The sequence below is a fragment of the Heloderma suspectum genome, chromosome 14, assembly GCF_057233095.1.
Source record: "Heloderma suspectum isolate Gila_16-S chromosome 14, 16-S_ref, whole genome shotgun sequence".
Taxonomy (NCBI): Eukaryota; Metazoa; Chordata; class Lepidosauria; order Squamata; family Helodermatidae; genus Heloderma; species Heloderma suspectum.
In genome coordinates this window covers 6362501-6378041 of record NC_139471.1, presented here as the reverse complement: position 1 = coordinate 6378041, position 15541 = coordinate 6362501, and the positions used below count along the sequence as shown (strand labels likewise).

Below are 15541 nucleotides of genomic sequence, written 5' to 3'. Positions count from 1 at the left end.
GAAGTCGTTGAAAGTTTGCGGGTTCGTTTTTACGTTTGTTTGGGTCCTTTTCCTATTCGTGTTAGAGACAGTCTCTGGGTGGAGAGTGGCGGTGAAGGGGTGGGGGGTGTCAGATCAAATTAAACTGCAATCCTCGGCACGCTTACTTGGGCGTAAACCTCATTGTACTCAGTGGAGCTTTCTCTCGAGTAAACATACTTAGGATCTCGCTGTTGCTGTTTTTGTCCCCAAGCAAAGTTTGACTTTCTCCATCCCGCCTCTGCCTCTTGTCTTTCTTTTCTTTTCCCTTTTCTTGTCCTTGCTTCCTTCTTTCCTTCCCCTTTTGCCTGTAGCTAGCCTGGACGCTGATAGCCAAGAGGGACAGCGCCTTGGATCTTAAATGCTGACCAGGAATTGTGGTTAAGCAATTCCCTTCGCTTGGATCCGCACCCTCGCTTCCCCCTCGCTTGATCCGGACGCCCGGCCAATGTCACCCTAAACGACATGGAAGGTGCCAACGGATTTGGGATCGATTCTATCCTGTCCCATCGAGCCGGGAGCCCGGCCGTGCCCAAAGGGGACTCGCTCATGGGCGAAGGCCGGTCCCCGTTGGAACTCAGCCCCCGCTCGGAGATCAGCAGCGGCTGCCCGTCGCCTCACTCGCCCGGGAGGGACTGCTTGGAGGCGGTAGCCCAGAGACAAGGCGTGGCGGCCGTGGGGCTGGAGGCTCACCTTCAAGGGGGACAGATCTCGGCCCCTTCCCAATCCAGAACGGTGACTTCCTCCTTCTTAATCAGGGACATTTTGGCCGATTGCAAACCTTTGGCCGCCTGTGCACCTTATTCCAGCACCAATGGACAGAGCGCACAAGAGCCGCAGGTTCGAATCCCCTGTAAGGCAGGCGAGGATTTTCGAGAGAAGCTGGACAAGAGCAGCAGTAATTCGTCTTCAGATTCGGAATACAAAGGTAGGGCGCATTTCTGTTCGCTCTGGACCAACTGCTCACACGCTTCACCTGTTCTCCTTCCAGTGGAAGCTGGTGGCTCTGAGGTCAGTTGGGCAGTGAATCCACTCTGGGTTTCAATCAGAACCAGTCAGAACTCCAAAGAAGCTATCCAAGATGCTGGACCTATTTTAGAGCTAGAATTCAGCACCGTGGATAGCTTCTTAAGAGTTTTGACTGGTTCTGACTGAAACCCAGAGCAGATTCACAGCCACCAGCCTCCACTGTCTCCTCCTCTCTCTCTCCACTTCTAAACCTTTATTTCTTGCACTGAAGGAATGCCACAAAAATATATATATACAAATAGAGATCAGTTGTTTCTGACAGGGACCAGTCATATGGTTCCTGCAAGCCTACAAGCAGGGCATGAAGTCTTCCTTCTTGTTTTCCCCCCCAAACATCTAGTACTCAGAAATATACTGCCTCTAAGTCTGGAGGTACCAAAAGGCGGTTTTCTTTTTCGTAGGTGGAAAGAAAAGGAGAGGGAGAGGAACAGGATAAAACTTGGCTGGCCTAGATTGGGTTCCCCCTTTTGTTTTCCATTTAAAAACTTATCTTCAAACTAATTTGTATACCTCCAGGTTCTACTAGAAAAATGGGAGGTTCTAGTGATCCCCGCCCCCAGGAATCAGTAACAAACAAACAAAAATGATTTGGGAATGTTCAGACTGAAATTTCAGTGTTGGTTGGGATGAGAATTCGATACTAGATTTTCTTTCCTGGTTTTTTTTAATGCCCCTAGCCTGCAGGAAAACATCTTCATTAGCATGTTCACATCTGCGGAATTTACCCCGTTGTGAGTTTTAAACTGGTCCCCCCCCCCCGCCCACACACACACAAACCTATTGAGTTTTCTACCATCATCAAGGAAAATTTTATTTGTCTTCTGTTTTATAGTAAATAAAGCTAGAGAAAAGGCATCACCAACATCCCACATATACATGGGGTTTATTGGAAGACAGAGGAGATATGGAATTACCCGTATTACTACAATTGTTTAGTTGCTTTGGACAAAGCAATCAATTCAAGTTGTCAAGTAGATCACATTCACAATACATTCCCTTCCAGACAGAAGCTTAGACTGCTTCGGTGATATTTGATTTCCTATCATTTCTAATCATTCCCTAAATGATTGGTGGTTTCCCCTTGAGTCTGCCCTTCTCCCTGGAAAACTTTCTAACGGGGAAGCTCCTAATAACGTGTCATTGACCTTCCAGTACAACATACATGGGACCAGGAATGTTTGGATAGGTCTGAGCAGGAACCAGGGACAATCTTGGAGTATCGGCTAAGAAAAACATAGATAGTGCAGGCTGGCAGTGTCTTCAAAATTAAGCATTCCTAGAGACACCAAAGAAAAAATCTTCACCATTTATTTCAAAAGTTGGCTGGGAAAAGATGGTATTTTTTTTTTCATATGTGTGTGTGTGTGTGTGTGTGTATACACCTTGAAAAATGTAACCTTAATATAAAATAATATAATTTTCTACTCACACAATACCCAAAATGAAAAATTCCATGCCATTTTTAAAAGCAATAGCTACATCTTGTCATTCAGCCTGGCAGCAAACTGCCTTTTCAGGAGATCTCAGACCCGATCCTGGTCATGTTTACTCAGAGGTTAGCGCCAAATAACCTTGAAGGCATGTTGAGTTTTTGTTGAGTAAAGTTTTCATTTTGTTTTACCAAGGAAGCGTGATCCTATATACCCGCTTACTTGCGAGTAAGCTCCATTGAGAAATTAGGGGGGAATAAATTCCGAGTAAAAAACAGTGTGGGATCAGATTTCAATAGAGCTTACCGAAGAGTATTTGCAGAGAAATCGTATGCCTGTTTTTACTCGAAAGTAATTCTGTCTTTCAATGTCGCTTAGTCGCAAATAAGTATGCATAATTGCCTTGTGTATAACTGAGAAATGGATTATAATTGTTTGCTTGGTTACTTGCTTTGCATAGATGGTGGTGGCATGTTGGAAATATAAGGAGTCAGGAATCCCTGAACGAATAAATATATATGTTTTAATTGATTCAAATTATGGGGCCTCTGTGGTCCTGGTTTAAAACTCAACTTCCCAAGATTTCTATTCGATTTTATTTTTACCTTGTGTGTCTGGTGGGTTCTCTCTCTTGGATGATCACTCGCCTTTGTTTTGGTTCGGTTTTGACGTCTCAGTCCAAAGAATGAGCAAACTGAAATGCTGTTTACAAGAGCTGATAATGAACGGGAAGCCCTGGCCAGCCCAGCGGAGAAATACAACCAAGATGAAAAACAAACTGTTTCTGAAATGTTTAGCATCCCTTCCTCCTCCTCCTCTCCCCCTACACCGTACTTCCCTCCAAGACCAAGCAAAAACATACAGAGATGAGGCTTTGTAGAATCATATATACCTTCTCTTGATCGATAGAACTCGCCGTGTTAACACACAGTTGCTTTGCTAAGCCACAATTGCCCTGAAATCGGAGCTGAAACTAACTAAACCGCATTCAGTGCAAGGTTGCAGCCCTAGGCACAGTTTCCCCGGGAGTAAGCCCAGTTGAAAGCAAGGACTAGGAGCCTTGCTTCCCAGTTAACATGCCCAGTGGATCGGGCTCCCCAAAACGAAGGTTACCTCCCAGGGAGAGAGCAGGATTTTGCAAGAAGATGCAGGTTTCGTCCGAGGAGAAACTGACAGAATGGAAAAGAAACCCAGATAGCATCGCTTCCTTTCCTCTCTGTTTAGACACACTACATCGCTGATTCCTGATCCCCGCTTCCTAAAACTCAGACACCGCTGACGAAAAGTGTATCGCAATCCCTAGGCATATGTTTACTCGGATGTAAGTCCTACTGTGTTCAATGAAGTTGACTCCCAAGTAAGTGTACAGAGGACTACAACCTGGTCCCCTGCATGGCTACTCCGAAGCGATGCCCAACCTGTCAGTTGGTGCTTACTCCCCAAGTAAAGGGTGCTTGGGATCTCGGCTTTAATTTAATTTTAAAGCAACATCTGAAAACGAAATAGACTGAAGGACCATCCAGGTTCAGGTTATAAGAGGCAGGCACCGCTACCAAATTGCCCCATCCTCTCTCTTGTATCCACTTTTGGGGGCGCGTCCCTTCTTAACATGAGATGTTGGGTGTGGAGAAAAGGCGAAGACCCTCCGCCGGGGATTCCTCGTCCTTCAAGCTCTTTCCTGCATCCAAACCTAAACATAAAGAAGTCTGAAGGTAGATCGAAATTTCTGTCCTGTCCGCTGCTAAGGAAGAAGACATAGAAGTTTAATTTTTATCTTTACATTCACTACCCTCCCCCAGCCCCCCAGCCCGCGCGCCTGGGTTGGCTATCAGCTCTAAAAAGGACTTTACTTTGGCTTTAAATGTCTTGCTATTTTGTTGTTGTAAACTAGAATGGATAAAGGGAGAACCACATAAATGATCTCTTATACTCATCCTGGAGCTTTTCTTTCCATGGTTCTTCCTTTTGCTTTCCCTTTCTCTCCTTCCTTCATTTTTCTCTCCTCCAAACTTCCTTCCTCTCTCTTTCTTCTTCTCCTCCTTCTCTCTCCTTTCCTCCTTTTTTGTCCTTTCTTTCCTTCCTTCTTTTCTCTTATTCAACCTTATCTGATTTGTCTTTTTTCTTTCTTTCCTTCCTTCCTTCCTTCCCCCATTTAGTCTTATCTTTCCATCTGATTTGTCTTTTTCGCTTTCTTTTTCCCCTTCTCTCTCTGCTTTCCTTTTTCTCCCCTTCCTTTTATCTTTTTCTCCATCTTTCTTTTTCTGACTCCTCCCTTCCTTCTTCCTTCCTTCCTTCCTTCAGTCTTTTCTTTTCTTTTCTTTCCATTTCATTTTCTTTTCTCTTTTTCTCCCCCCTCCTTTTCCCCCTGTCTTCACTCCTTTGATCTCTCTCTCTCTCTCGGAGGAACTCCCCCCCCACATACACATTCCATCCTGGCTCTTTCTCCAATTTGCCAACCTCGACCTCTCGATTCTATTTTCCTCCCCCTCGCCTCTCCTTTGCCAGGATCACCCCCTCTCTCATCTGCCCGATCCCTTAACTCCCCCCCCCCTGCATCTTACCCGCAGCCCCCAACTTCCCCAGCTTAAGATCTGGGCCATCAAAGCCCTAATGAAAAGCACTGGCTTTTTGTTTGTGTTTTGTTTTTAAAGCAAGCTCTTTTTCCACATTTCTGCAGAGGTCACAGGCCAATAATTCTACGACCACCACCACCCGCTTTTTTTTCTTACAAGGGGAGGGGGGTTAGGGCATCCTCGGCGTTAGTGTCCCCTCCCTTGGACGAAGGAGCGTCTCATGTTTAAGAGATATTCCGCCGCCTTTGGACTCCGTTTCTGGTTGAAGGGTTGCCCGCCTCCCTGGTGGCTCAATTAAGTGGATTATTGTCTTCCAACAGAGAGGAATCAACTCGCGTGGAGGATGAGTCTTGTCGCTTCTAAAGCCTTCCACAATGAAATTTACCATAAACCCCTATTTTAAAAAAATAAAATAAAAAACCTAATGCGGCCAATTTATATAAACCGAAGCTTGCTTCTTATATCCCTTTAAAGACAGAGATAAAGGTGGGGGGGGGGGATCACAGAAGAGAAACCCCAGAGGATCTTAGGGGTTGGGGGTTTTCGCCCCCTCTTTACACAAGCGACGAAATTCTCCCAGGGGATCGGTCTATTCAGCCTAATCAAAATTTGAATCAAATATAAACCGGTTTCAATCCGGGTTGAACGGGGAAACGGCCGGCAGGGTCTTGAAAATGCAGTTCTCAGGAAAGGAAATCTATCTATCCATTCATGCTTCCTGGAAGCCTCGCGATTAAACCAGTTTCAAACCACTTCACATGTGTAGCCCGTGGGAACTTGTCCGGCTGTTATCATACTAAGAAAATTGGGGGAGGGGGGAGAGATTGAGAAGCAGAAGATTAATCTTCCTTGCTACTTAACTGCAGCTATTCCACCCGGACTCTTCCTGAATTTTGTTGGCTACTAGTCCTTAAAGTACCCCGAAGAGATGTGGTCTCAGTGCTGAAATCAAATAATCAAAATGGTTTCCCCTCCAATAATGAAAGTTCCATTCCCCCCCCCCGCAAAAAAAATATTTTGAGGGTTATTGGGAGAAAAAAAACATTTCTTCTCCAGCAGCACCCTTGGGAAGGATGTGTGTCTTTTTCTTTCTTTCTTTTTTAAATTAAACCCGAAAATCTTTTTCTTTTAACGGCTTTTAAACTAATAATAATCAAGGGTCTCTCCTTAGAGCAAAGTTGTCTGCTTTTGTTGTTTCTCCCTTTGGAAAAGATCAGCGATATACTATGGAGAAAGTGCATCATGTTGTTGGTGTGTGGTGGATTGGACATTTCCACTGGGGAGATGCGAGTTCGAATCCTTGATTAGGTCTCTGACTGACACCTTGCCTAACCTACCTGGCAGGGTTGTTGTGAAGAAAAATTCGGTGTCACACTCAGTTCCTTGGAGGCTGGGCAGGATACAAACGGGATGATAATTTTCTTTTTAAAAATTTGACTTGACTTTTGCTTCAGCTTTGGTGGGTTGGGAATTTCTTTCTCAGCAGATGGGTTTGAGACCACAAATGCCTTTCTAAAAGTAATTCCTATACAACAACAAAATCTAAAATATCCATGGTTTTCTCCTCTTGAAATACATTCATTTACTATGATTGAAAACTTTGGTGTCAATCAAGGGAGGGAAAGTCTCCAAACCCCAACAAACCAAAGGGGAAAATGGAAGAAAATTAGCATTTTTTAAAGTCCTTGGAGGACACAGGAAAACCTGCTGTGGAATGACAGAAAACCCCCTAACATGCGATCCTATGGATGACTACTTCAAAGTAAGCCCCCTTGAGTTCAAGAGGGCTTACTCCCATGTAAATATGTATAGGAGTCTTTGGCCTTGCTAGGGAATCAATCCCAGTGAATTCAGTGGAACTTAATTCTGAGTAAAGATGCTTCAGGCTAGACAGCTCTCTCTATATACACACAGCTGGGTGAGATCCAACAGACCATTACACTTACTCTGGAGTAAGCCTGACAGAATTCAGTAGGCCTGATTTAACTTCCAAGTAATCATGCAAAGGAATCAAGTTGGTGGCTTTACAGTGGGTTTTTTATCTGGAAGGAGTAAAGGGCTTAAAACTCCTGGATCACATCACCTGCCACAAACGTCTCTTCTGTATGGGCTGATGGAAGGGCCTTCGTTTATTGGTACCTTTCCCCTACCAAAGAAAGAAAGAAAAATAAATGTAAAAAGCACTAAATGTCAGTTATTTCCTTTATTACTGTACTTGTTGCCACAGGAGAGGGAATCTTTTGGTTCTTCTGCCCAGGCTACCAAAAGGATCCTGTCTTTGTATAGATTTAGCATTCCTCAATTCGAATTTATGCATTTATTTATTCGTTCAGGAGGTCACAGGGGTCAGTTGGAAGAACCCTGGAAACTGATCTCTAGGGCAAAGAACAAATCCTTGCTTAATCCGAATTCGTAGAATTGAGTTCACACTTAGAGGACTGGGGGAGGCAGAAGCAGAATCCAGTGCCTGGACCCCCTAATTTTAGAAACCCTTTGTAGAACTATGACTTCCCTTCCCCCAATTTGCCCTTGATCCGTTTCGTGCATGTTTACACAGGGGTCTACTCCCAGATAAGGGTGCCTCCAGGGTGGTTGCAGGCCACCCTCCTCTTCTGGGCTGCACGCCTACATTTACTCATGAGTAAACCCCATGGATAGCCTGAATAAACCCCATGAGTATGGATTTCCTCTGAAGAATGTGTGGTTTATGTTGCTGATGTTGAGTCCCCGGGATTTTTATATATATTGTAACGCTTTGAAGATTACATTCATATACATTATTCCAAAACACAGGGACAGACATCAGGAGCAAACATGCAGAAAACTGTGAGTAAGCTTTCGAGATCTCCAGATCTCTTCCTCAGGTTGTTACAAAAGAGAGCAAGAGTGAAACACACACCCTGATTTGAGGTTCATAAAGTCATAAAGTTTGCATGGTCAGAGTCTTTTTTCCCCTCCTCTTCCCTGCCCCCCCCAACTTCCTTTTTTAACTTTTTGCCCCATGAAGAGATCTAGAAAGCTTGGGTAGAGTTTTATATATATATGTATTGGTCCTAACACAGCTATTGCCTGATGGTGAATTTTGGCTTTTTTTTTTCTAACAGACCCAGTACACCTTGCTTCGTTTTATTCTATATTATGTTGAAGAAATCCAATAGTTTTTTTTAGGGCTTTTGACACGTATGGCCCTGATCCTCCCCCATGTTTACTCAGAAATAACAGTGCGATCCTAGAGAGACTTCTGAGTAAGCAGACAGGAGGATCGGGTCAATGTCAGCAGTCCTAAGGAAATGAATTGAGTACGTATCTACTCAGAAGGAAGTTTCATTGAATTCAATGGGGCTTACTTCCAGGTAAATAGGGATAGGATTGTAGAATTCAATAAGACTTACTCTCAAGTAAGCGTGGATAGGATCGCAGCCTTGGTTGGAATTCTTATCAAACACGCTAAGTATTTGCATTTATCTTTCTAAGATCACATTTATATTATTTTGAAGAACGATATAAATTCATATGGTGTCTCCCACAGTCTAATTGTGCGCAGGGGGGGGCAGGGGGGGTTATAAGAAAAAAGTTTGTAAGACTGTCTTCCGAGGTTGGATCTCCCTATGCCTCAAGAATGGTAAATAAGTATTTATACATTCTACAGTAAGGACATTTTGGACAGGATCCAATCAAAGTTAAGCACTTAAACGTCCCTTTTATTTTAGAGTTTACCCTAAAAGGCAGGGTAGAAATTTATTTATTAAATAAATAAAACTCTTTTAATGCGTAACTCTCTTCCACTGAAAGGGTTAGCTTTTGGATTGTTCAAACTGGATATAATATGCCATATCACAGTCTGTGTGTGCGCGTGCGTGATTTAGTATCCCTCGGTATATTGCCATAACTGTAATTTTAAAAGGGACTCAAACTACTGAAGGCAAATACACCACCCCCTGCCCCCATATCCTAGAGGCTAATTGCAATTTAAGCTACTAGTCCTCATGAAAGTCAATTGCCTTAAATCCACTCAGGCAGTCTTCTTAACTGGGTTTACAGATAGGCCTAACGAAGCTCCCCTTGACTGTGTGTATAAGGGCGTAGCACCCTCGCCCCGGTGCAAGCCTTCTTGAGCACAGACAGTGGGACTTACTTCCGTGGAAACATAGGAAGGATGGGGCTGAATGTGCAATTTACTGGGAAGGAAGACCCATGAGATTCGAGGGACGTTCGTTCGGAGTAAACAGGCGTTGGACTCTGGCTAGCCTCCCCAGGGAAAGGTGTACCTAGTACGCAGCAGGAGAAACGCGCCGTGGCTTGCTTGCGCCCATCGCCGTGGCTTCTGGTCTCCCCGAGCCCACATCTCCCCGCAAGGGGCTGTTCTTTCTGTGGCTGCCGGCGGTGATCATGGCACCTCCTCTCTCTCTTTCAGTGAAAGAAGAAGGGGACAGAGAGATTTCCAGCTCCAGGGAGAGTCCCCCGGTGCGGCTGAAGAAACCCCGAAAAGCTCGAACGGCCTTCACGGATCACCAGCTGGCGCAGCTGGAGCGGAGTTTCGAGAGGCAGAAATACTTGAGTGTGCAGGACAGGATGGAACTGGCCGCCTCCCTCAACCTCACCGACACCCAAGTGAAGACGTGGTACCAGAACAGAAGGTAAACGAGGGCGTCCTCCCTATCCCCTACTTCGGATTAATTACCCCGGAGTCGGATTAATGATTGCCCAATCCATCAGCGCCGCTTAGGAAACAGGGATGTTCCTGCGGCTCAGCTCTTTACATCTGCATGGGGGTGAAGGGCGACTTCAGTCTGCCTTGGGGGGGGGGGTGGAAAGGGGAAGCGATAACTCCCAGGTAGTTGTTCACAACTATTATCTATTCTCCTCATTTTCGTTTTGCCACAAAATACACTGTGTCTCACCAACATCACATTGCTACAGTGGACAGAAAGCGAGTCAACAACAACAGCCTGAATCAGAATGAGATAGTTAAGGCTCCAATCCTTAGAGGTATTATTATATTAAGTGGTGTATATAGGTACTATTAATAAATACATAAATCCTTAGAGATTTGATTATATGAAGCAGAATATAAGTATTATTAATACATACATTAATACATATTTGATTATATTAACCAATACATAGATAAATAAATCCTATATGCACTTACATATGCATTGAATTGCATTGGACTCACTGGGGCTTACTTCTGAGTAGACATCGTACTGTCCCGTGGCTAACAGACAGGCGGAGACACAAGGATACAGACAAGAAGGAAGAGGAGAACTCCTTCGGATTCTGTTCAAGTGGAGTAGCCTAGTTTATGGAGGAGTATAACAAAAGGCAGGACAGCATATTGTGTGCAAACATCTTATTTTTAATGTAGCCAACTTCAATGTAGGTCAGAAACAATGCAACGGTTGCTGTGTTGGTCATTAGAAGATTCCCAAAATCTATGTTAGTGTACTAGTTTTATTAAGCCATCAAACGTTATCCCCACACACACACACACAAAAAGTGCAAGCTTTTAAAGATATTCAGATGAAGAGATCTGGAGATCCCAGCAGCTTGCACATTTGGGGGGGGGGGCTTTTGAGTTGGCCTAATAAAGGCATTACACTAATATGGATGCTAGCATTCCCTGTAGGTATGACACTATGTAAGCTTTTACATTTCACAGAACTCTTCAGAGATATTGCAGAAACAGGAGGCAAGCTTTCTGGTTATACAGGACTCTTCATCACGTGAAGGCGTTTGAACCCTTAAAAGGCACTATGTAAATGTTTAAGTAGGATGATCCTCCACACAGAAATGACATCTCGTATATACAGCAAAGCTGGTTACAAATGTCTTTTCAGCGTTTCAGATAAGACATAAGAGGGCCTCATCTCAAGCAGAACAGAAAAATCTTTCTCGTTAACTAGGTCGAGGAGTACTTAATAATTCCCTTGCAATGACCGGGAAACTCAAAAGGGGCCTCCTTTCACTCAATAGTATGCAAAGGCAAACCCACATGCCCCCTTAACAGGGACCTGAAACAAAACAGGACGCCCAGCAGAGTGCCTCTGCAACAGACACCTGTTCGGTGCATTCACATGTGATATTTTATGGTGGACCTGTACAATGTAATGTGTGAAGGGGGCCTCTTAAGGTCTCTACAGAAAGATCTAACCTCTTTCGCTTATTTGGTGTTTTTTAACCCTTTTAGGGCACCAAACTATTCTGTGTGTGTGTGTGTGTGTGTGTGTGCGTGCGCGCGCGCGCGCGTGTAGGATTGGATCTCCTATATTCCCACCCCCTCCAATTTAGGGTTTGTTCAGAAAGCACAGAGTTTGTTCGGAAAACACCACTGGGGGGGAGGGGCTATTTAACCCTTTCCTCCTCTGAATTTTCCCACTCTAGATCACACACAAACACACCACAACCCTGCTTGCTCTGCTGGGGAATTTAAAGCTACTGGTTTCCATGTGTATCCACTCGCACTATATTATGTGAAACCCAAACATGCACATATCTGGAATCAGTGAAGGCTGGTGGCTCCGATGTCGGTCGGGAAGTGCATCCGCTCTGGGTTTCAGTCAGAACCAGCCAGAACTCTAAAGAAGCTATGGAGCTCCTGTAGAGTTTTGACTGACACCCAGAGCGGATTCACCCCCACACGCACACACTGACATTGGAGCCACCAGCCTCCACTGTCTCAAATGGCCAGATCCAGACAAACCACTCCTGCTTTTTTCCTTGCTTGACGTGGGCGAACCAGCGTCCTCAGTATTCAAGTATCACCCGGGATCCTGTTCAGTTGTTTCAACTACCAGACATATATGCATGCATGCGCAAACATTGTCACCTGATTTCTCTCCTGTACACAATTCCTCTCCATTTTATCCTCACTACAACAACCCTGTGAGGTGGGTTGGGCTGAGAGTCTATGACTGGCCCAAAGTCACCCAGGGAGCCTCAATTGCTGAGAGGGGACTCGAACCTGGATCTCCTGACTCCCAGTCCAGCATTCCAACCACTACACCACACTGGCTCACTGACTAGTCTCAATAGACCATTCCACACATTACGTTCTGGCAAACCCGAGTTAGTGGAAAGTTGCAGATAGTTCTGGGTCTCCGATGAGTACCTATGTCTGGTTGTGTGTGTGTGTCCACACACACACACACACAGCCCACATCTGCATGCTGGGAGTTGTAGGACTTTTTTCTGTCTAAACATGCATAGGATTGCACAGTTAATGACATTAATTAGAACTGTGCACATCGCCACCCCTATGCTATACACCAGCATCCCCAGCCGTGTTGGACTATAGATTCCACAATCCTGCAGCCAGCTGGCTAGGGGATTCTGGGAATTGTGGTCCAAAACATCTGGAGAGCCCTAGCTTGGGTAAGGCTGCAATATACTCTAATGATTCCCCAGGTGTTAGAAATGATCGAGGGACAAGGAAAGTATCCCAGTCTGTCCAACCTCACACACACACACCCCTGCCACATTTCATCTCAAAATAAAACCTTTCTCCTTTCTTTCCCATAATATCAGGCTGCTGGACACACCAACGTACACATGAATGTCTTTCTTTTGTGGTTGTGTTTATTAATGGTGCTTTTCATTCCTTTGGTTTGAATTATTGTTTGAATTAAGTTTTTGTTTTCATCTTGGTCTTATGATTGTTAGCTGCCTGGAGCATCATTTTTGGGTGGAAAGGCGGGATATAAATCAAATAAATAAATAAATTTGCAACTCAGATTTGCAATACTCACTCTGAACGAAGTCTGTAAACATTCACAAAGGATTGCCAACTTTTCTTTTCACTCCTGTGCCTTTAACTGAAGCCTGACATACCAGGTGAAGCTTTCCCCAAGAATTTCTGCTAGGCTGTTGGCAAAAGCAGAGGAACAGGGGCAGATTCTATTTTAGTTTCTTTCTTTTTTTTAAGGGTAGCAAACTCCTACATGCAAACATGGCTTAATTTCAGCCAGGGCTCGGTCCCCAAAGTTTATTGTTTTTTAGGGCTATGACTGAACCAAGGAGCATGTAAAGTAGTAGTGGGGAATGAGAATGCCTCTGACCATGTGTAGAGTATAGCGTGGCCAGATGCCAAAGCAAGCAGGGCTCCTGCATCTTTAAGAGTTGTGTAAAACAGGGGCTTTCAGCAGGTATCCACACACACACACTTCTGAGTGGGGCGTGGGCATGGGAGGGGGAGACTTTTAAATCAGAGGATATAAAGCAGAGGATGTTGGTATCAAAGGCAGGGGGATGGTCAAAACAAATTTTCAGTTGCTCAAAATGTCACTACAGTAGGGTCAGGCACCTTGGTACCCTTCAAGTGTTTTGGACTACAACCCCCATAATTCCCTTGGCCATGCTAGCTGGTGCTGATGGGAATTGTAGTCTGAAACCTCTGCAGGGCACCAGGGGCAAAATCCAACATAAGTCCTACTTAGAGTAGACCTTTTGAAATAAATGGAACTTAAGTTAGTCGTGATTAACTGAAGTCCCACTCATTTCACTGGGTTTACTCCAAGTAGGATTTATGCTGGCTTTTGCCCCAGGCTACCCACCGCTGATCAGCAGGACGCACGGGCTTTGTCAAGCCCAGGAATCGGTCCAGATCTGATAGGATGACAAAGCCAGAGAGAATCAGATCCTGTCCATATGTTTACTTGAAAGTAAGCCCCATTGCATTCAATGGAACTTACGTTCCCCCCCTCCCAATACTTATACATAAGATTGCAGCACTAGAAGGCCGCGATCCTGCACACACATACTTGCCCAGGAGTAAGCCCCACTGAAAGCAGTGGGACTTGCTTCTGAGTAGACACGTCTAGGCGGCTTGCATTGGAACAGTTCTCTCCTAGACCTCTCTACACGGAAGCAATCCACACTGAATTCAGTGGGACTTCGTCCCAGGTAAGAAAGTAAAGGATTGCAGCCTAACTAACCCCCCAAAACGGGGGTGAGGGAGGTTCTGGCTGATCGAGAGAGCCTCTTGCCCTCCAAAGGGGTGTGATTTCCTCCTTTGCTCCCACTCCTCCCCCTCCCCACGCTTGGGGACAGATTTCCCCCATTCCTTTTTTTAAAAAACTTCGCCACAACAAGCGTTTGCTGAAACTCACAGAAGGCCGTCAAAGCTGTCACCTTTCTGAACGCGACTAAAATGCCGGTAAATAGAGAAGAAATGGTCCGTTCACACGCGCATGGGCGTCACGTGATGGCTGGCAGCTGAACGTGTGAACGCGACGCTCTCTGGCTGCCAGAGACCCTAACCCAGCGGGAGGGGCCCTCTGGCTGCAGAGCGACACACGCGCACCCCCCCCCCGGCACTTACACGGGAGTTGAATTCCGCTGGGCCTGGCTCAAGAGCCACCTTTTTCGGAGGGGGCCTGTGGCTCACCCCTTAATCCTTATCCCACATGGGGGAGGGGGCGAGGGGGAGGAGAAGAAGCAAACCTCCTCATAGCTGCGTTTATCCCCACTCGTCTCTCTCCTCGCCTCCGGGGGCTGCTACAGGGGAGACTGAAAGCTCCTGGGACAACAGCCTGGGTCTGCTCCCGCGACTGCCTCTAAAAAGGAGCGTGAAAGCCACGGGCTGCATCCAGACTCAGCCATGCTTAAAGGAGACCGGCTGAAATCAGTGGGGCTTACGTGAACCATGGCACGCTTGCCCCACTGATTTCACTGCTCTGCTCTAAGCATGGCTAAGTCTGGATCAAGCCCATTGCAAAATAATAATAATAATAATAATAATAATAATAATAACAACAACAACAACAACAACAACAATAATACCTTTTGCCTGTCCTCTTCCTCAGCACAGCTATTATTATTATTATTATTATTATTATTATTATTATTAATGCCTCCTTGCCTGTCCTCTTCCTCAGCACAGCTGTCATCACCCTATTGTTGTTAAAACAATAACGTGACAGCTGTGGTCAGGAAGAGGTCAGGCAGAAAGGCGGGATGATGCTGGCAAATCATAGCAGTAACAATCAAGTTGCTGCTGCTGTTTTACAAGGGCTTGGATCCAGACTTAGCCATGCTAAGAGCAGACGTACTGAAATCAGTGGGGCCAGTGGGTCGGAACAAACTTCAGCCCCGTTGATTTCGGTGGGTCTCCCGCAAGCATGGCTTTGGATCCAACCCACTGGGAATAAACTGTTGCTGTGTATCATCGCCATCCCGCAGCTATCCTCACTCGGTAAATCATCATCTAGCATAAGGAGAGGAAATGAGGGCTAAAAAAAAAAAGACCCCGCCCCATGCATGTGGCTCGGGCAGCAGTGATGTTGATGCTTCCCACCTCTAGACTGGGGGTGGGCAGAAAAAAATCGATCTGCACGGACCAGGAGATCTCCTGGTGATTCACAGCGCATCAGGCGGGGATTTCCACCTCTCCGCGGTTTAACAGTGACAACAGCGAGAAGAAAAAGTGTTTTGTTTCCTCTTAAGCGAGGCTGCTGAAATCAAGAAAGCTGGTGGGGTGGGGTGGAAGCAGCC

At 45.4% G+C, this 15541-nt stretch overlaps 1 protein-coding gene across 1 annotated transcript in view; it reads left to right on the top strand.

Moving 5' to 3' along the window:
• The first annotated feature begins 483 nt into the window (after positions 1-483).
• Positions 484-15541, top strand: part of BARHL1 (BarH like homeobox 1) — a 27426-nt gene continuing 12368 nt past the window's right edge. The window contains exons 1-2 of the mRNA XM_084821447.1: positions 484-946; positions 9465-9687. Coding sequence (XP_084677573.1) covers positions 484-946; positions 9465-9687 — 686 coding nt within the window. The remainder of the gene's footprint in view (positions 947-9464; positions 9688-15541) is intronic.